At 42.7% G+C, this 20616-nt stretch overlaps 1 protein-coding gene across 3 annotated transcripts in view; it reads right to left on the reverse strand.

The window, feature by feature from the left end:
* ARSB (arylsulfatase B) overlaps positions 1–15341 on the reverse strand; it is a 120071-nt gene extending 104730 nt beyond the window's left edge. For 2 of the 3 annotated variants that reach the window (XM_084881311.1, XM_084881312.1), the window contains exon 1: positions 14959–15341. In XM_084881311.1, coding sequence (XP_084737437.1) covers positions 14959–15228 — 270 coding nt within the window. In that variant the 5' untranslated portion in view covers positions 15229–15341. The remainder of the gene's footprint in view (positions 1–14958) is intronic. The other variant, XM_084881310.1, reaches the window with a different exon arrangement.
* Positions 15342–20616: the final 5275 nt, after the last annotated feature.

Genomic DNA, 20616 nt, shown 5'->3' on the forward strand with positions numbered 1-20616 from the left:
CCGAGGACACAATTTTTTTATTGATTTGAGAGATAAAATTGATGTGAGAGAGAAACATCGATCAGTCACCTCCCATACACCCCAACTGCGGATGGAACCTGAAGCTTAGAGATGTGCCCTGATGGGAATCAAACCCACCACCCTTTGGTGTATAGGATAACCACCATCCGCCCCTCCGACTCCTCCCTCCCCCACCCCACCCCCCTTACACACACACACACACTAGCTCAACCATATCAGCCAGGGCTGGTTTAAAGCTATTTTTGAAACCACCTTACTCAGTCAAATAAGTTAATGGACATAAAAATAAATTGAAAAAAAATAAGTAAAAGCACTCTAACAAACATTAGATATTGTTAATTAACATTTATCAAGACACTATATTAGAAACCATTAACTTAAGTTTTCACTTCCTATCTCAAAAAGGTATCCATAATAAGAGGTATGGACCTATCAAGAAAAAGTGTTCCAATATCCATACACACAAGAAGTTAGTGTTTAATTAGAAGGAGCTTCTGTAGAAATATGCCATCTTCCAAAACTGAATAAAAAAGAAACAGAAAATATGAACAAACTGATTGCAACCAATTAAATCAAAGCAGCAAAAACAACAAAACAAAACAAAACAAAAAAAACTAACAACAAACAAAGTCCTGGACCAGATGGCTTCACACATGAATTTTACCAAACATTCAAAGAAGAACTAACACCTATCTCAAACTATTCCAAAAAAGTTAACAGCAGAGAATACTCACAGGCTCGTTTTAAATCAACTTTTACCCGAACAATCCAATCTAATAAAAGGGTGATATGCAAACTAACCATCACGCTGTCACAAAGATGGAGGTGCCCATAGCCAAAGATGGCAATGCCCAGTCCTCTCACCCCCGGGGGAGTCCCCCAGTCCCGGGAGGGCTGCCACTGAGAGCGGGCAGTGTGAGCTGCCTGACAGAATGCTTGCTTCATCACCACGGCAACGAGGCAAGCATTTTGTGCTCAGTCGCGGCGGTGGGCCTCTGGGCTTCAGAGAGCCTCTGGGCAGAGGGTGAGGAATGGCAAACCCCACAGAGAGCTACTGGCCCCTGGATTTGTGCGCAGGGCGACTAGTATATCACAACAGATTGAATGCAGAAGCAGGTGTAACAATCTAGCCATCTATGAACAGAAGACATGTACACAAATGTAAACAATGTCACCCTTCTCATGTAATTCTTTGGTTTTGGAAAATAAAATTATCATTCATAAGTTATTTATGTTTACATCTAAGTTTCTGATACATGTAACTTTTGAAAGATACAACCCTCATAAACATAAGCTCTTTGGGGCTTCAATAATCTTTAAGCACATACATTGGTCCTATAACCGCATGTGGGTTCACTTTCCTTTCCTTCCCTTGGTTCTGAGGGTAGAAACAGCTCCACTGGGTTATACACTAGCCCAGTGTTTCCCAACCTTCTCTCATGATGAGAATCACCTGGTGGAGTTGTTAAAACACAGATTCCTGAATCCCAACTAAGAAGTGCTAAACTAGAATTTTTGGGAACATATAGGTAAAATTGTATACTTAACTAGTGTTCTAAGACAGATTTTATATACAGAGCACTAAGTTAGGTATGCAATTTTACCTATATGTTCTCAAAAATTCTAGTTTAGCACTTCTTAGTTGGGATTCAGGAATCTGTGTTTTAACAACTCCACCAGGTGATTCTCATCATGAGAGAAGGTTGGGAAACACTGCACTAGCCCTCCCATCCCCTCATACATTCACACCTTTTAAATAAAACCCTCTAAATCATTTTAATTTGCATGTGTCATCCCTTTCAGCTGGGATTGTGAATGATAAGGACATTACAATAACCATGGTGAGAAAGGGAAACATTTCTCACAAATCACACACACACACACACACACACACACACACACACACACACACCAGACACAGAAGGATCCTGTCTGTCCGTCCATGGTTAATGCTAGAAGTTTATCAACAGAAAATTAATCGTAGGTCCAAATATTTCATAACATATGCCAATTGGCAACAGAGCAGGGTAATGAAAGATACTATTTTATGGGATTCAAAAGGCCCAGTCGAGATAAATGCTGTGTGCAAGTTTCTCACAAGGAATAACTTAAGTGCTATTATGTTATGGATGGAACGCTCATCCATCACGGGCAGAGAATGAGCTCTGACGGCTGTGTGGCAGCACCAAGGCGGGCAGTGCGATCCAGTTTCCTAGGCCACAGGCCCCGAGCCAGGTGGTCAGCTGAAGCCTGCTTCTATTATCTGCCATCATATGGGGCAGGGGATGTGTTCCTTTCAGTTCCTGAGAATTTATTTGACAGCGTTTTTATGGCATTACTGGGAGTGGAAGCCAAAATCTGGGGGACAGCCAAAAAACATGTTTTTGGTCTGTGCGAACACTATATGAAGTAGGGAAGCCATAATGTGTAGAGAAGCAGTAAACAGGCAAATGCTGAGCTGGTTCCATCCCAGCACTTCTGTTTAGCACAGAATTATGGAGTCACACCATGCTTCATGGGGCAGGGTGGTAACAGCACACCAAGAAGAATCAAAAGAAAAAAATAAACACCCCTCCCCCCCTTCTAAATGCCACAGCATCTAAAACTATTCCGTTCTAACACCCATCTTCAGCGAGAGGATGTGTAAAATGGAGAGGGACCTGTAGTTAATACATGAAAGTTCAGAGGGGTTTAGTCTCTCTCTCTCTCTCTCTCTCTCTCTCTCTCTCTCTCTCTCTCTCTCTCTCTCTCTCTTTCTCTCTACCGTGGGTAGCTGTCCCTTCTTCATTAAACCAAATCCTCTCTCAAAAACCAGCTTATCCTAGCCCTAGCTGGTTTGCTCAGTAGATAGAGCATCGGCCTGTGGACTGAAGGGTCCCAAGTTCAATCCCCAGTAGTGGGTATGCAGGAGGCAGCTGATCAATGATTCTCTCTCATGGCTGATATTTCTCTCTCTCTCTCTCTATCTCTCCCTTCCTTTCTGAAATCAATAAAAATGTATTTAAAACAACAACAACAACCAGCTTCTCCTAAAATTTTAATTGACCATCAAGATTCCCTCCGCAAAGGCCAAGGGTTTGCAAACTCAGGGAAGGACCTGGGTTCTTTCTGTGAGATAACCGACGAGAAATCCTTGTTCACATGTTCTGTTGCACATAAAACTTCTCCCGATCCTGTGGGTTAGCCTGTCCTCTGCAGACTTAAGGAGATACAAGCAGTGTAGTCTCATGAGCTTAAAAGAGAAAAGCCGATCTCCTGGACCCAATCTCTTGGATGGGGAGGGGAAGAGACGAGGCAGTTTCCACATCAGAATCTCTTACAGCCCCTCCTCAGAGGTCCAGGCAGTCTCCTGGTTCATTACCTATCTGGAAGCGCAAAGCACAGTATTTCAGCTGCACTCACAATAAACTCTCCCGGGGACCAGATGAACCTCCACCACCCACGTGACGATGAACGCTCTCTCCTCGCCCCCACCGTGCTGAGATAAGATCCAGCTGGACAGAATGTTCTGTCCTGTCAGTGTGACTCGTGCAAGATGCACTCATACCCTCACCACACCTGCGTATTTGTGCAACCCCTCCCAGGGGTCCTCAAACTTTTTAAAGTGGGGGCCAGATCACGGTCCCTCAGAGAGCTGGAGGGCCGGACTATATGAACTTCTAATTCCTACTGTAACACCTCGGCTGCGCTCACTGCCCAAAAAACCTGGCGGGCAGGATCAGACTCCCCTGGGGGCTGCATGTGGCCCGCGGGCCGTAGTTTGAAGACCCCTGTGACACACGATCAGAAAACTCAGAAAGAGAGGCAAGCTCTCCCGCTCCACTTCACACAGCGGAGAGCTGAGAGGGAGGCTCCGTGACGGGGACTTATCACAGAACGGGGGCTCAGGAAGTCCAGCCTGTGCCGTGGCCGGTACACTAGACCACTCTCGCCTCCGGAGGGCTTATTCCTGGAGACCCCCTACAGAACCAGTGGGCGGTGGAGAATCTGCCCCCTCCCCCCTGAAGCCTTCTAAAAGGCGGTCAGCTGCCCGGGCTGCTGGAGCCAAGAGCTACAGACACACATTATGTGTGCTCGGGGCCTGGCTTTGCCATCTGGCCTGGTCCTGCAGAACTCGGGCTGCAGAACTGGCTGGTGTCACTGACAGCTTTAAGGGTCTATTTATTTTGGTGTCGATTAGCAAAGAGTAAAAAAATCTCTAACTAAACCCACAAAGGGATGTTGTTTGCAAAAAGAATAAACAAGGCAAAAACTGTTTTCAGTGCCTTCCTCTGTTTAAATAATGAATCCGGCCAGAAGCCCAAAATGAAAAGGAAGGAGAATATAGAAAATAATTTTTAGTAAAGTGATATGATTAAGGAAACAAAAACAAAGAGATTACCAGACAGGAACAGTTTACACTCAAAGGGATTCCTCGAATAACTTCAAAAATCAACCAACAACAAAAAACACACCCATAAGTCAATGGGTCATATTCCACTCAGCCCCACACTTGTTTATTTCCTCGTTTCCAATTACTTGGGGAGTAAAATACGGAATCATTTATCTAAACTATCATCGATACTTATAGACTGAGGCCTCCAGATGCCCCTTGCCTTCTGAGAAAGCCCCGGGACTCTGAAGGACACCTCGGAGCATGTCTGCAGGGCCCCGCTTCGGAACCATGATGTGATTTTAGTAAGTGGCCATCTTGGTTATTACTATGGACCCAATGCATTCTTCTTCCTCCCCGCAGAGTCAGGAATGGAGACTAATGAGTGCTTTCCCTGCGGAGGCACCGATGGCCTCTGGACTACATACAGGGTCCTCTTCTCTCTCACTCCTTGGATGCCTTGGCCGGGTCCTAAGAACACTCCCAATTTGTGCCATGCAGCCTTCCCCAAGCACTCCACCCATTTCTTCCAGCTCTTTTTTCTCTCCTCTTTCCACTCCTTTCTTCTCCATGTTTATTGCCATGTACACAAAGAATGTATTGTGATTCCTTTTCTAATCTTAGAGTTCAGGAGATGAACTCATACCCTCATTGCACCTGTGTATTTGTGCAACACGGGGGACAGGAATCCACAGAGAGGCAAGCATGTGGGAGAGTGACAAACAACGGCAGGCGAGGCACGGAGAACAGTGAGGAAAAGAGCAGGGAGACAGGGCATCCTTAGGCCGAACTCTCATCTCCTTTCCAAGCCACACAGTATGCAGTACCCAATCCTAGCTGCAGCCATGGGTCTTATCTGCGCACATTCTTAAAGCAGAATTGAAGCAAAAGTAAAAAAAAAAAAAAAAAAAAAAAAAAGATACCCACAGTGCTCTGCACAGCCTCCTTCCTTATATTTCCTGTCCAAGGTTCTGCTTCAGGGGTGAGTGAAAAGCTGTAAAAGTGTCTTGTCTGTTTATCGATGTGATTAAGAGAAATGTGGCTTGGGTCCCTGGAGAACGAAACCTTGGTGTCATCTTTCATTGCTTCTATTCTCTGCCAAGGTTTATGGAGTTCTGGTGGAGTGGGCCCCTCCGTGCCCAAGGTAAGAATGTTCCCAGGTGAGGACCAAAGTCACTTTACTTTTTTCCCAAAAGGAAGTGTTTCCACTAAGGCCTAGCACTTTTGTTACCCTTTAATCTTTATAATTTCTTAAAAAGGAAGCAAGGGCATTAGCAATGACTTGTCAACCCTAAGCAGGTAAGACAGTGAGCTCCTTCAGGGCACATTCATTCATTTAGTTGTCCAACACTGAGTGCTTCTCTAGGCCAGAGATAAGCAAGGCAGTCGGGTGGAGAAGTCCCACCTGAGAACAAAACAATAACAACCATGCTTTAAAAGTGCACTAGTGCAGCAATATAATGAAAAGTTTGTATTGAATAAGGTCAATTTGTAAGAATACGGAAATTTCGTATTTTCAAGTCTTCGACTTGAACTACAAGCATTATACAAATTCTATTAGAAAAGCTGACTTATTTAACCACTTTTATAAACATCTTTATTACATGTTATTTTATTGAAATACAAGAGGCACAGTGCATGAATTCGTGTAGATGGGGTACAGCCAGCCCAGCCCAAATCGGGGCAGATCAGGGATGGACCTGTTGGGAGGAGGAAATAACAGGAGGTTGGCTGCAGGCCTGCCCTGATCTGGGCCTGTGGGAAGGGGTAGAGGGTGATTGGCTGGTGGGCCCCATCCCCTATTGGGGTAGAGGGGTGGATCAGGAGTGGAGCCAGCTGTGGGGAGGGGCTGTGGGCCAGCCAGCCCCACCCTCGAATGGGTGGAGGGAGCCAATTGGGGCCAGCAGCCTGGGGGAGGGGCCATAGATAGTTGTTCAGCCAGCTCTAACCCTGATTGGAATCGGGGGTCAATTGGAGGTGGAGCCGACTGGAGGGTTGGACCTTGGGCCAACTGGGGTGGGGCTAGGCAGGGGGAGGGGCTGCAGGAGTTTGGCCAGCCATCCCCACTTCTTATTGGGTGGTGGGGTGATCAGAGTCAGGTCAGCCAGGGTGAGGGGCTGCAGGCCGATGGGGTCAGTGGGTGCCCATTGGAGGTGAGGCCAGCCGAGAGAGGGGCTGCGGGAGATTGGTTGACCGGACCAATCCCCCGATCTGGCCAGTTTGCTGGCCACGGTTGGCGTCATAGTGACATTTAGGTCGTTGTGGCATTCCGATCACTGGCTTTTAAAATATAGAGATATTTGAGGTATAATATTATGTAAATTTAAGATGTACCACTTGTTAATCTGATACATTTAAACATTGTGATCTGATTACACTGCAGTGATAATTAACACCTCCACTGCATTACATAACGACCCTTTCCTTTCAGTGGTTGTAATCATTACGTTCTAGTCTCTGAGCCAGTTTGATGATTATAATACAACTAGAGGCCCAGTGCATGAATTCGTGCACGGGTGGGGTGCCTCGGGGTGCCTGCGGAGATTGGGCCCCAGCTCGCGCCCCCAGCCTCACCCCCAGCCTCACAGCCCCACTTTGGCCTGGCGCCACCCCCTCATCTGCTCCACCATCCTGCCTGCGGGGCAATCGATCAGGGCTGAGCCCCCCACTGCCCCTGGTCACCAGGGCGATCAGGACCCCCACTTGCACCTGCCTTGACCTGGCGCCGCCCATTCATCCACTCTGGCCCTGCTCTTATTGGGGCCCATTGGGGCCAGCAGTGCCTCCACTGCCACCTACTGCCAGCACCACATCACCGACACCCTCCATGTTCCATGCTGCCCCCTGGTGGTCAGCATACATCATAGCAGGATGTCAACTCCCAGTCAAACGACAACCCAAGGGGATAATTTGCACATTAGGTTATTTTATACGATAGTGTGGACTACATTCACATACACTGCGCATTAGACTTCTAGATCTTGTGTTACTACTTGATCCTAATATGAACTATTAAACAGCATATGTCTTATCTCCTACCCTTTTAAGGATTTTTAAATTGGTATATGTATATTTTTTAATGTTTATTGTTGAAAGTATTACATATGTCTTCTTCCCCCACCTCCACTGACCTCTCCCACCCCCCACCATCCCAGGCCTTTGCCACCCTATTGTCTGTGTCTATGGGTTATGCATATACACATGAGTTCACTGGTTCATCTCTTCCCCCTCCCTCCCCTGCCTTCCCTCTGAGGTTTGATAGTCTGTTTGATGCTTCTATGTCTCTGGGTCTGTTTTTGTTCATCAGATTCCATATATGAGTGAGATCATGTGATATTTATCTTTCTCTGACTGGCTTACTTTGTTTAGCATAATGCTCTCCAGGTCCATCCATGTTGCAAATGGTAAGGTTCTTTCTTTCTTCTTTTTTTTTTTTAATAGCTGCATAGTATTCCATTGTGTAGATGTATCATAGTTTTTTAATCCACTCATCTGCTTATAGTCACTTAGGCTGTTTCCAAATCTTAGCTATTGTAAATTGCACTGCTATGAACATTGGGGTGCATATATTCTTTCTGATTGGTGTTTCTGATCTCTTAGGATAAATTCCTAGAAGTGGGATCGCTGGGTCAAATGGGAATTCCATATTTTTCCCAAAAAAATATATATATATTTTATTGATTTTTCACAGAGAAGAAGAAAGAGGGATAGAGAGTTAGAAACATCCATGAGAGTGAAACATCGATCAGCTGCCTCCTGCACACCCCCTACTGGGGATGTGCCTGCAACCAAGGTACATGCCCCTGACCAAAATTGAACCTGGGATCCCTGAGTCTACAGGCTGATACTCTATCCACTGAGCCGAACTGTTTAAGGCCAAAGTTCCAGTTTTAAAGGGAACCCTCATACACTGCTGGTGGGAATGCAAACTGGTGCAGTCTCTGTAAAAAACAGTATGCAGTTTCCTCAAAAAGTAAATCAGTATTTTTAATCTTGAGAATTTAAACTAGGGGAAAATAAATATAAAATATATTTCATTATATGCATAACATGCCTTCACAGGATACCAAGAAACTAAGAAATGGACTACCTATGGGAAGATAGGAAGAAGGGCTAGGGACAGGATGAAAAGATCTTTTTTCCCATATATATAATATATGGGAAAACTTTAAACTTTAAACTTTTTAATGTATTTCCTTATTTTAAAAATATGTTTAATTCTAACCAGCATGACTTATTTACAAAGAATGTCACATGGCATTTTATTGTGGTTTCTTAAAATATATTTATTTGGAACATTCGAAATATTGTGTAGTAAATAGTAGCCTTCAATGCAACGCTAATATGAAAACCGAAACAAGTTTTAATCTTTTAATCATGAGCAGACAATATCAGGTGCCGGAGACCCTGCCTCTCTCTCCAGGCTCTTACCTGCTTTGCACACCCTCCTCCATGGTGGCTTCCCCGCTCTGCATTCTTAGAAGGTGCTCTTCCCAGCCTCTGGCTGGGCCCTCCCTCTGTGTAAACTCTGTTTCCCAGGATCTTTCCATGGCTGACTCCTCTCTTCAGTCAGGCTGTTGCCTATATCACCTTCCTGGAGAAACCTTCCTGAGACACTATCCCTTGGCCTACTTTGTTTTCTTCCCCATAGAAATTGCCATGCCATTTAAATTCATCTTCCTCATCTGTTTGTGTTTATTTCACCCCCGCCTCTTGATAATTGCTTCCTCTACCCTCACCCCCACCAGACAATCACTACCAGGCGATCTAGAGTGTATACCACAATGCCAGCATAAATAGTTGCTCAATAAAAATCTGTGGAATGAAAGAATGCATGTATGCATGCATTACAATTAATGGTGGTAGACTGAAAGCTATCTAAAATCTGGAATAAAAATATGTCCACTTTTGCCATTTCCATTTAACAATGTACCGAAGGGTCTACTCAGAGCAATCAGGCAATAAAATAAAATAAAATAAAAGGTATCCATATTGATAAGGAGGAAGTAAAACTATTTCTCTTTGTAGATGACAGGATCTTGTAGAGAAAATCATAAACAGCATGTACACACACATATATACATACACAAATAGAACTAATAAGTTCCACAAGGTTGCAGGAAATACATCAATGCATAACTGTCACTTGCATTTCTATACACTAGCAATGAACAATTGATCACAACAGATCAAAAGAGAGAAAAACTTAGAAATAAGTATTTTGAAAAGTGCAAGATTTGTAGGACAAAAACATTGCTGAAAGAAATTAAAGAAGACCTAAAGAGAAAAACATCTCACATTTATAGATTGGAAGGCCTATATTGTTAAAGTAGTACTATACCTCAATGAACTTACAGATCAATGAACTTACTATCAAAATTCAGAAATGGACAAGTTTGATCCTAAAATTAATATACAAGGGGCCCAGAATAGCCAAAACTATCTTGAAAAAGGACAAAACTTAAAAACTCACACTTCCTGATTCAGAAACCTACCACAAAGCTATAGTAATCAAGACAGCTTGGTACTTATGTAAGGATAAACATTAGATATTATGGTCAATTGATTTCTGACAAAGAATCAAAGACCATTCAATGGGGAAAAAATAGTCTTTTCAACAAATGGTGCTGGAACAATTGGACATCCATATGTAACCACATACTTCAAAAATTAACTAAAAATGGATCAAAGACATAAATGTAAGAGCTGAAACCACAGTGTTCTTTGAAGAAAACAGAAGCCTTTGTATGTTGAATTAGGCTGTTTTGTTTTTTTGTTTGTTTGTTTGTTTTTTAGATATGACAAAAGTACAACCAAAGAAAAGCAAATAAATGGAAATACATAAAAATTTAAAAACTTTTTATATACAAGGACACCATCAAAAAGGTAAAAAAGACAACCTACCGAATAGAAGAAAATAATTGAAAAATATATATCTAGAAAAGGTTTAATATCCAGGATACATAGAGAACTTTTACAACTCAACAATGAAAAGACAAATAACACAATTAAAAAGTAAGCAGAGGATATGAGTAGATATCTCTACATATAAAAAAAAGAAGGGAACGTTTATGTATGTGTTGTGTGTGTGTGTGTGTGTGTGTGTGTGTATGAAAATACAATTTACATAATTCAGATTGTATTGTTTGCCAAAGATGGAGAACTGGATACCTAGGAAAGAGAATGTTTGTGTAGTTAGAAAAAGATTTCACTGTGAGCCCTTTTGTAACTTTTGAATTTTTAAGCAATATGAATGTATTTTCTAATTCAAAATAAATAAATAAAATATAGATTTTTAAAAAATGAATGAATGAGTCATATAGGGCTGTGGGAAGAACACTGGCCTAAGTTTACAGAAACCTGAATTCCAGTTTACAGAAACCTGAATATATGGGTAATTTCTTACCTCATCTGTTCAGTCTCCCTTTCTCCCTTTCCAAACTCTATGCATATTTTAAACAAAGCAGGTAGCCTTAAGAAAGATTCATATGTGAGGATTCTGAACAATGAAAGGTCTCAATAGAAAAAGCTGAATTCCTGTTTTTGTTTGAACAAGTTTCTAGCAGCAGAACAGGCAGCTGGAGTACCCTGGAAGTGTTGAGCAAAGTTAATCTCTCCTTCTATCAGTAGGTGGCGATAGTGAGTACGATAATGTTCAAGCCAGACTTTTGTTCTAATGGACACAAGAGTCTTAGAAATTTAGAGCCTTATCTGCTCAATTCCCATATTTTCCAGAAGTGAGGTCCGACTCTGAAGACTGACTGACACGGAAAAGAATGAAATCCGTGTCTCATAATTTTTAACTCTTCCACTCAACTAACTACTTTAGTAAGCTGAAAAACGAAAACTCTGAACTTCTTGGGAATATGAAGTTCCATCACTCAGTCTATACTTGCTTTACACTTTATGCTTTTCTTTTCTAATCTGAAGTCAAATGATTATGGGAAGGTGGTCTCTAAATGTTAAAGCATGGTTGCTAAATTCACAGATGTGGCTATTAACTAGTTCTTTCGAGTACCTAATTTTAAAATAAAAACATTTCCCTCATTTTATTGTCTAAATTATGCACAACAAATGACTTGTTTCAGAAATTAAACTTTTCTTCCTATTTTCATTTTACATAGGCAATTCCTAACCTGAAAATTGGTGGGTGAATTTTTTTTTTTTTTAATTGAAATGTTGAGGAACAATCTAAATGTCCAAAAATAATAGAGATCATTCAGGAAATATTTTTAATAATTCTAAGTAGCAATATAGTGTGGTGGTTATGCAGCCACACAGCCCAGTTCAAATCCTGGTCCACCCCTTACTTACTTGCCTTGTGCTACTGAGCAAGTTTCTTAACATCTTGAGCCTCAATTTCCTTGTTATCAATAGGACTGGTAACAGTAACACTTCATCGGGTTTCTGTGAGAATGTATCCAAGTGCTCAGGACAATACCTATATGTAGTATCTGAGGACAATGAGGCTTCTTAACCCTTTGAGAAACAGTAATTCCTTTAAAAGAGGATGTTTTCTAACTCCAGGTAATTTCTAATTGGGTCTCATAAACTCTGTGAGAATAAAACGGAAGAAAAGCCACACAAAACGCTTGGGGAGGCTGGCTTGCTAGGCCTAGTGGTTTCTAAACTGTTTTTGGAATATCCAGCTTCTAGCCTGCCTTCACTTCTTAACCACAGGGTTCTCTAAAATCGTGCGGGGGTTTTTTGTGTGTGTTTCCCCTCCAGATGAAATGTTGGTGACTGGCTGGGGAGGACAGGACAAAAGCAGCCGATTATATGAACAAGCTTTTGAAGTGCGGTATTTGCTTTCCTGTTCAAGGCTGTTGGAAAGGAGGAAGTTAGAGAAATGAAATGGCCCTCCCGTTCCACTGAAATGTGAGTTCAGTCCTCTTGCTTCAGAGCAAATGCAGAACCATTTTGGGCAGACTTTGCCTTCCCTCCTTCCCCTTCTTCTTTAAATGCCCCATTAGTCCTACAAAGCATCCAGGGTAAGATCTGCATCACAACAGATATTCCTGATTATACTTAGCAGTCCAAGTTGGAACTGTGGAGAGTATGTAGGTCTGGTGGGGAAGGGAACCAACCCTTATCTCCATTGCAAACCTTGGCTGCCGCTATTTCTCAGACTGTAGTACAACCCTCTCTTCTTTTTCTAGAAGTCTTCAGACCACTGTGGAAATCTTATTACAAGTAAACGCTCCCTTTTCTCGATTTCAGGGCAACATGAGGCTAGGGTTGATTAGAAAAGCTACAGGAACACAGATTTAAGAGGGCAGGATTCAAGAATATCCCCCTGTGACTCGAAATATGCTTATTAAATAGACAGTATATATACCTATATGAAGGTATGCATGTGATCTCAAACAGTTCCCATTTATTGTATTTAATATGGTCATGATAACATCAGGATCTTATGAAAAATGTCAATCATATTCAGATTAAGAAAAAAGGTCCGCCGAAACCGGTTTGGCTCAATGGATAGAGCGTCGGCTTGGGGACTGAAAGGTCCCGGGTTTGATTCCGGTCAAGGGCATGTACCTTGGTTGCGGGCACATCCCCGGTAGGTGGTGTGCAACAGGCAGCTGATCGATGACTCTCTCTCATCCATGTTTCTAACTCTCTATCTCTCTCCCTTCCTCTCTGTACAAAATCAATAAAATATATTTAAAAAAGAAAAAAAAGAAAGAAAAAAAAGAAAAAAGGTCCAATGTTAGAGGTCTGAGATCGCTAGTGGGTACAGGAAAGGCATAAGCCCAGCTTACGTACTTTCTAGCTGGGTGATTCTGAACATGTCATGGAACGGTGGTAGGTAGGTGGACAGACATGAGCAGAGCAAGGAGGATGGGCCAGGTACAGAAGGTCACCATGGAAGAAAGCCTAGCAACAGACACTTGTGAGAAGGGACCTTGTCTCCAGGGCAACCTTTCCTATCCCAGCATATTGCGGTTTAGACCCCCTCACCTTTCCTCTCTAGGGATAACTTCTATAACTTCTAGGCCTCAGTTGTTTCAGCTCCAGGCCTAAAAAAGCAGCAAGGCTGGAACAAGCTGTGATGACTAATGACACACTCCCCCAACCCCCCTGCAGTTGACCAAACAGTAGAGACCAGGATCCTGAAAAGACACATCTGGAAAACCGATGAATAGTCTATTGAGGTCCTCCCTTGGGACGTCCCCTAAAATCTCCTTAAGAGCAGGTAGGACGGGGACCCTGGCCCAAGATCGTGCCTGTGCCTTTTCCTTTCACTGCTCCCTCCTCCATCCCCAGCCCCCACCCAGGTGAGTAAGTTACCTTTATCTTCTTCATTCCTGAGCGGCAAGGGCCCTTCTTTCACCTCTGCAATTTATTTCTGAAACCCATTTCTTCTACCAGTCACTTCTTCCACCTCTGAGTTTCTAAATAAACATTCTCTTATAATGAATCTATGAGACCCCAGTGGTCTAACACCTGCTGCCTTTCTCCAAGCTGCCAACAGAACCTCTATAGGTTGTCTCATTTGTAAAGGGGATTAAAAATAACAGTTACCTCATGGGCTGTTTAAGAATTAACTTTCAAAACAGTATAGCAGTCCTGGCCCTGGTGGCTGGTACACCAAAAGATTGTGGGTTCGATTCCTGGTCAGGTTTCGGGTAAGAGAGGGAACTGGTTGATGTTTCTCTCTTCCTCTCTTTCACATTAAACAAACCAAAAACGTCTTCAAGTGAGGGGTGAGATGAGGATTAAAATAAATAATAATAAAAACAGTAAAACAGCCCTGGCCGGGTAGCTCAGTTGGTAAGAGCATCGTCCCTATATGCCAAGTTTGCAGTTCAATCTCTGGTCAAAGCACATACAAGAAAGAACCAATGAATGCATAAATAAGAGGAATATCACATTGACGCTGGCCTCTCTCTCTCTCATCAATCAATAAAATAATAAAACAGTAAAGCACTACACAAATGTTCTTGATATTCTTGTTTATCTAACATCTACGCACACTCTCCACAAGTATACTTCTCTCTATTAACTACAGAGAAGTTTTTAAAGAGTCGCTTTCAGAGATCATGAGGATGCTCAGAGGGGTTATGGATACAGGTTGAATCTGAAACGTCAGCAGCCCAAGAAACCGGAAAACATCCATCTTTGATGGGACATTTCCCAGCCCCTGACCGCTGGGTGCACAGGGGACCAGAGTCCCGCTCCTGAGGGCGCTCGCATTTGAACTTGACCCCAGGTTCGCGCTGCCCACCTCTCTGCGCCCGCCAGCTCCCAGCCATCCTCCACTCCGGAGCCGCCCCGCAGAGCCCATCCCGACCCTCCCGCCGGCCCAGCGCCCAGCACCCAGCACCCCCCAGACACTCCACGCCACCATCGCAAAACGAAACACCGACCCCCTCTCCCCGAAGAGGCGGGGCGAGGGGGTAGGGAAGGCGGTCGCCTCGGGCAGGCATGCGCACAGCCCGCCGCGGGCTCCAGGCCCGAGAGGCGGGGGGACGGCCCCGTTGGGGCGAGAAGCCGCCTCGCGGGGACGCAGCTCGGGGCCCGGGTGGCCCGGCCCCGGCCGCCCGGCCCCGGCGCCGTACCTGGTAGCGGCCGGTGAGCAGCTGGCTCCGCGACGGCGTGCAGAGCGGCTGCGTGTAGTAGTTGTCCAGGCGCACCCCGCCCGCCGCCAGCGCGTCCAGGCGCGGCGTGCGCAGGCGGGCGCCGTGGAAGCCCACGTCGTGCCAGCCCAGGTCGTCCGCCAGCACCAGCACCAGGTGCGGCGGGCGCGCCCCGGCCGAGCCCGGCGGCGGCCGCAGCAGCAGCAGCAGCAGCGGCAGGAGGACGGCGGGGAGCAGCGGCCGCGGGCCCATCCTTCGCCGCCCGCGGGCCCCGCGCCTGTGGCGCCCCCGGCCTCCGGCGCCGCTTTTAGAACCAGGAACTGGGCGGCCGCCCCGCCCCGGGACCTCGCCCCGAGGGCCTCCGGCTGCTGGGCCTCCGGCTGCCGGCCCCCCGCGGTCTCCCCCGGCCCGGCCGGCGAGGCGGGGAGGAGCCAGTGGACCGAGCGGGGGCGCTGCAGCCGGCGCCGGGGACACCGCGTGGGTGCGCGATGGGGGCCAAGACCGCTGACCTTTCCAGCCGGGAACTTGGCACCGTGGCATCCAGCAGAGCAACCGAGTTGTTCAAACACTTTACAGAGCGTTTTCAAGCCCTTTTTCAATTTGGCAGCTAGGAATTATAATGCCCGTCTTGTTGTTTTTTGTGTGTGTTTTTTTTAAATATATTTTATTGATTTTTCACAGAGAGGAAGGGAGAGGGATAGTTAGAAACATGATGAGAGAGAAACATCGATCAGCTGCCTCCTGCACACTCCCTACCGGGGATGTGCCCGCAACCAAGGTACATGCCCTTGACAGGCCTGGGACCCTTCAATCCGCAGGCCAACGCTCTATCCATTGAGCCAATCCGGCTTCGGCTGCCCGTTTGCTTTTGTTTTGTTTTGTTTTGTTTTTTCAGAATAAACAGCCTTGTAGTTGGTTGAGCCTAACCTAAACTCACTTCTGTCTCCAGATCCTGAGCTACGATGTTTGAAAGGGAGTGGCAGAATCTTCTAGCAAAAGTCCAGCCCCATGCGGGCGGGAGGACGATGAGGCAATACTGTAGTATGAAAAGTCGTTTCATATTCTGTTAATGAATGGTGTGCACCTGTGAAGGCGTTGTCTCCCCACGAACAAAAAGGGGGTTCCACGCACACTTCGACTGCACGGTGCTCTTTTGAAGGTGCAGGTTTACTCGGGCTTCCCTGGGAGTTGTTTGGGGTACCGTGTGGGCATTCAGTAGCTCATTAGCTTGTCCAGATGTGAGCTGGCTCCCCAACAACCCAGTAGTAAACCAAAAATCTCATTTGCCTGAAATAATCTGTCAATGGAAGGAAATTCCTTTAACCACATGCTCACTGAATGGGGAAGTTAGCCTTATGACCATATGTTCCCATAGCCATCCAAGACTTTCTGCATACCTGGAGATAGAGAATAACAGTTGCAGTAGGGTTAAAAAAAAAATTAGGCCCTGCATGCCTTCAGGGTGATGAATCTGATTCCATGGGAGGTGTTTTACAGCTTTAAAAGTTGTAGGTAACTGATAGCAATGGAAACTAATTTTTGTTTACACGTATGCAAATGAATTCTATCCAGTGGAATGACCCCCCACCTCCACCCTCACCTTCACCTCCATCCTCACCCCCATTACCATGGAAAGAACAGTTTTTACCTCCATATACACATTTAACATTCCTCATCTGTTCTTTGGATTGTCCTTTGAACTGGTTTAACACTGTACCAGTTTCCTAATTAATGAGTTAACTAAAATATTTAACATGTATTCATTTTCATGTCTGGGTAAAGGTCATGATTTTATCTTCTTTTGAAAACTCTCCTTGAACACAGTGAATGTTTTTCTTTTACATACATATATATTTTTTCTTTGTGTGAAGTAGATTAGTTTATAATACATCCACTTATCAACTCTGATAAATCAATAAAATTTAGCAGGAAAATGTTTAAATGTAGCTTTAAAAAGAATAATTGTAAAGAGCTGTTTGATTCTCATTATGTTAGGACTTGGAAATTCCATGTGAAGAAGACCCTTTAGGAGACCATGAAGGACTGAGAATTTTTAACTATGGCCCTTGCATGTCCTTTTCTCCCAAAACTGTACCTCCCCACTCTTCCTGATAAAAATCTCATTGCCCAATCCATGGCTGCTAATCTGCAGCTACTTCTGAAACTAGCTAAACTTGCAGTGAGCTTTCTCATGTCCTTCATTTTCAAATAAAAGTTTATTCCAGCACTGCTCTGGAAGTGTGCAAATGAATTCATTAAAGAGTTAATTCTGTTTTTCATCCGTATATCAAACACTCAAATGTGCATGACAAACTAGTTAATGTAAAATTTCTCAGTTGGAGTTTGTCTGACGTTTCCCAATGATTAAACTTAGGTTATGGGTTTGTGTAGAAATATTGCAAGAGTGATAGTGTATGTTCTTGATGCTGCATATTAAGGGCTACATGATGTTGATTTGCACTATTATTTTAACACTTTGCTCAGGTGGCCACTTCTCCACTGCAACGTTACTATTTTACCCTTGGCATTAATAAGTATTTTATGGGGAGATACTTTGAGAATGTGTATATTGTTATTCTTAAAACTATTGCTTATTCTAACATCCATTAATTCTCCTTGCTTTAATAAATTATCAGTGTGATTGACAAATGATGACTTTGTAAATCAGTCATTCCTTCTTTATTACTTGCCTTTCTACTGTAAAGAAGAACTTTCCCTACTTCCCACTTACTCATTTATATCACCATGAACTCATCAATTCTTTTCATCCATATGCTATAATACTTTGCTATAATTACTTCAGTGTGCCAGTTTCCTCTGACTTGGGCAGTGGAGCCTCTTCAGTCTGGCTCTCACTTCCTTTTGGCTTGTCCTCTTTAATCCTGGAGCACGTCCTTGCTTTTTGATACAACAAAATAGTCTAGGTTCATCTTGTACTTTTCCTTCCCCAACCCTGGAACCAGACATTTCTCCAAGGAACCTCAATTCTTTTTCATAGACACGGGCACCAAGAAACCAAGATTTGTGCTATAGGTGTGCTCATTGCTACCGGGCTGTCACTGCTTCGAGGCTATCTCACTAGACAAAGATAAGAACTAGGATGTATGTAGTATATACAGACACACATACATAAGTATATATATACACACCTACACACCATATCAGTACAGATCTACAGAAAAAAAAACACTAGTTCATAGTGAATACCTTCAGTTCTGTTTCTCCCTTTCCATAGGTGTATGGGTTGTACCAATTTTCATTAACTCCAGCTATTAAAAAGTACTATATTTTTTCATTTTTTCCCAACCTGATATGAGACATAGTATATCTGTATAGTTTATATTTGTTATTAAATTCCTCTTATTCATAGTAAGGTTAAACATCTTTTCATATGGTGAAGGGTCATTTTTATACCATTTTTGTGAATTGTGTCATTTTGTTATTTGCGTTTTGGGTATTTCCCCCTCAATTTTAAGAGTTATTTATATATTTGAGATATTACTGAACTGTAAAATACATCACAAATATTTTCTCCCAGTTTGTCAATTGTCAAATATTGTATTATGGTGTTTTTTACATGCCAAAGTTATTTTTTTAATGTAGTCAAATTTATCAACATTTTCTTGTATTGCATCTGGACTTGAGTCATAGACTTTTCTTACACCAAAGTTAAAGTAAAATTCAACCATGTTTTCTTCTAGGACTTGTATGGTTTCAGTTTTAGCATTTAGTTCCCTGATCTGTAGGCATTTATTTTTGTGCATGACATGAGCTATAGATCTAATTTTATCTTTTTCCAAATGATTATCCAATTGTCCCAGCACCACTCATAAGGAAATAGTGATAAGTTAAGCATATGATTATGGAAGTTAAGCATAGGCTATCTCACTAGACAAAGATAGGATGTATGTAGTATATACAGACATATATACACACCTACACACCGTATCAGTACAGATCTACAGGAAAAAAACAACAACACTAGTTCATAGTGAATACCTTCAGTTCTATTTCTCATATGCTTAACTTCCATAAATACTTGGCTCTTTTTCTGGACTTTCTGTTCTATTCCACTGGCCTCTCTGTTGACTCCTGCACCAGTACACACTGTATCAGTTACAGGCGTTAAATTGTGTTTTAAGGTATGGTATGAATAGTGACTCCTTACAGCTTTATATTTTTAATTTTTTTTCTGGCTATTTCTGCATATTTATTTTTCTTGAAAATACATTAAATTTATAAATTAAGGACAACTGAAGTCTTTATGATATTAACATTTTATTTGTTTAAAATGTTAACTTTATTAAAGCCTACTTTTTAAATTAAAAACGTTCTTTTAGAGACAGAGGAAGGGGAAGAAGGGGAGAGAGAGAAACATCAATTTGCTGCTCCACATACTTAGGCATCCATTGGTTGCTTCTCGAGTGTGTCCTGATCAGGATCGAATCCACAACCCTGACACATCGGGACAGGGCTCTAACCAACTGAACTACTTGGCCAGAGACTATTAAAGTCTATGTTTGTATCTTTTAAAAGTGTTTTTAAGATTTTCCTCATATCAATTTTGTGCCTCTCTTGTTAAATTTATTCCTAAATATTTTATCTTTCCTGTTGCTATTGTATCTTTTAACAGGTTATTATTTATGGAAATGAAGACTACTGATTTCTGTGTGGTGACTTATATTTCACCAAGTACTGAATTATTTTACTGTTTGAGTTAGTGTAATCATTGATTTTATTTTAGGGTTTTCCCAGTACGTGATGTTATCAGAAAAAAAACACCTTCCAATCAGTTCAAAGCTGCAAAAGTTAGGTCAGAAATCAAAGCAGCTCCCAATTCACAACTGGGTATAAAAGTTAACTGTTTGGTAGGAGGGGTGCTTGGAACTTGGAATGTATTTTTTCTATATGGAAAGGATCTTATACACGGCTTGTATTCTCACCTACACAAACCTATTTAACCCATAATTAAAGTCTGTTAATTCCTAAAGTCAGTAAGAAAAGACCAACAATCTAATGTTTAAAGGGGGAAAATATAGGAACATAATAGTTTATAGCGAAGTAAATATAGTCCAGCCAGTGTGGCTTAGTTGGTGAGCACTGTTTCATGCACCAGGAGGTTGCCAGTTTGTATTCCCAGTCAGGTCACATGCCAAGATTGCAGGCTCAATCCCCACTATAGGTATGCAGGAGGCAGCTGATTGATGTTTCTCTTTCATCCATGTTTCTATATCTCTCTTCCTCTTTCTTCCTCTCTCTGAAATCAATAACATTTTTTAAAAAATGTAAGTGGTCATTAAATATATGAATAGATATTCAATATCATCAAAAGGAGAAATACAAATTGAAACTTCAATAATATAACATGGATACTAGTGATAACATATGGCTTTTAGTAGGATGTAAAGCAACAAGCCCTCTTATATATTAATGACAGAAATGAAATTTGACACAACCTCTAAGGCAAACATTTTGCATATATGTCAAAATGCACATACACTTTAATCCAACAAATCCAGTTGTATGAATTTATCCTCCAAATATACTCAATGTAAGAAACTTCATATATATCAAGATATTCATTTTAGTCTTTATGTTATTAGAAAAAGGCAAATAGTAGGGCCTGGTCCAATTAATTAT

Source organism: Pipistrellus hanaki (genome assembly GCF_964339955.1).
Source record: "Pipistrellus hanaki genome assembly, chromosome: 4".
In the NCBI taxonomy this organism is placed as follows: Eukaryota; Metazoa; Chordata; class Mammalia; order Chiroptera; family Vespertilionidae; genus Pipistrellus; species Pipistrellus hanaki.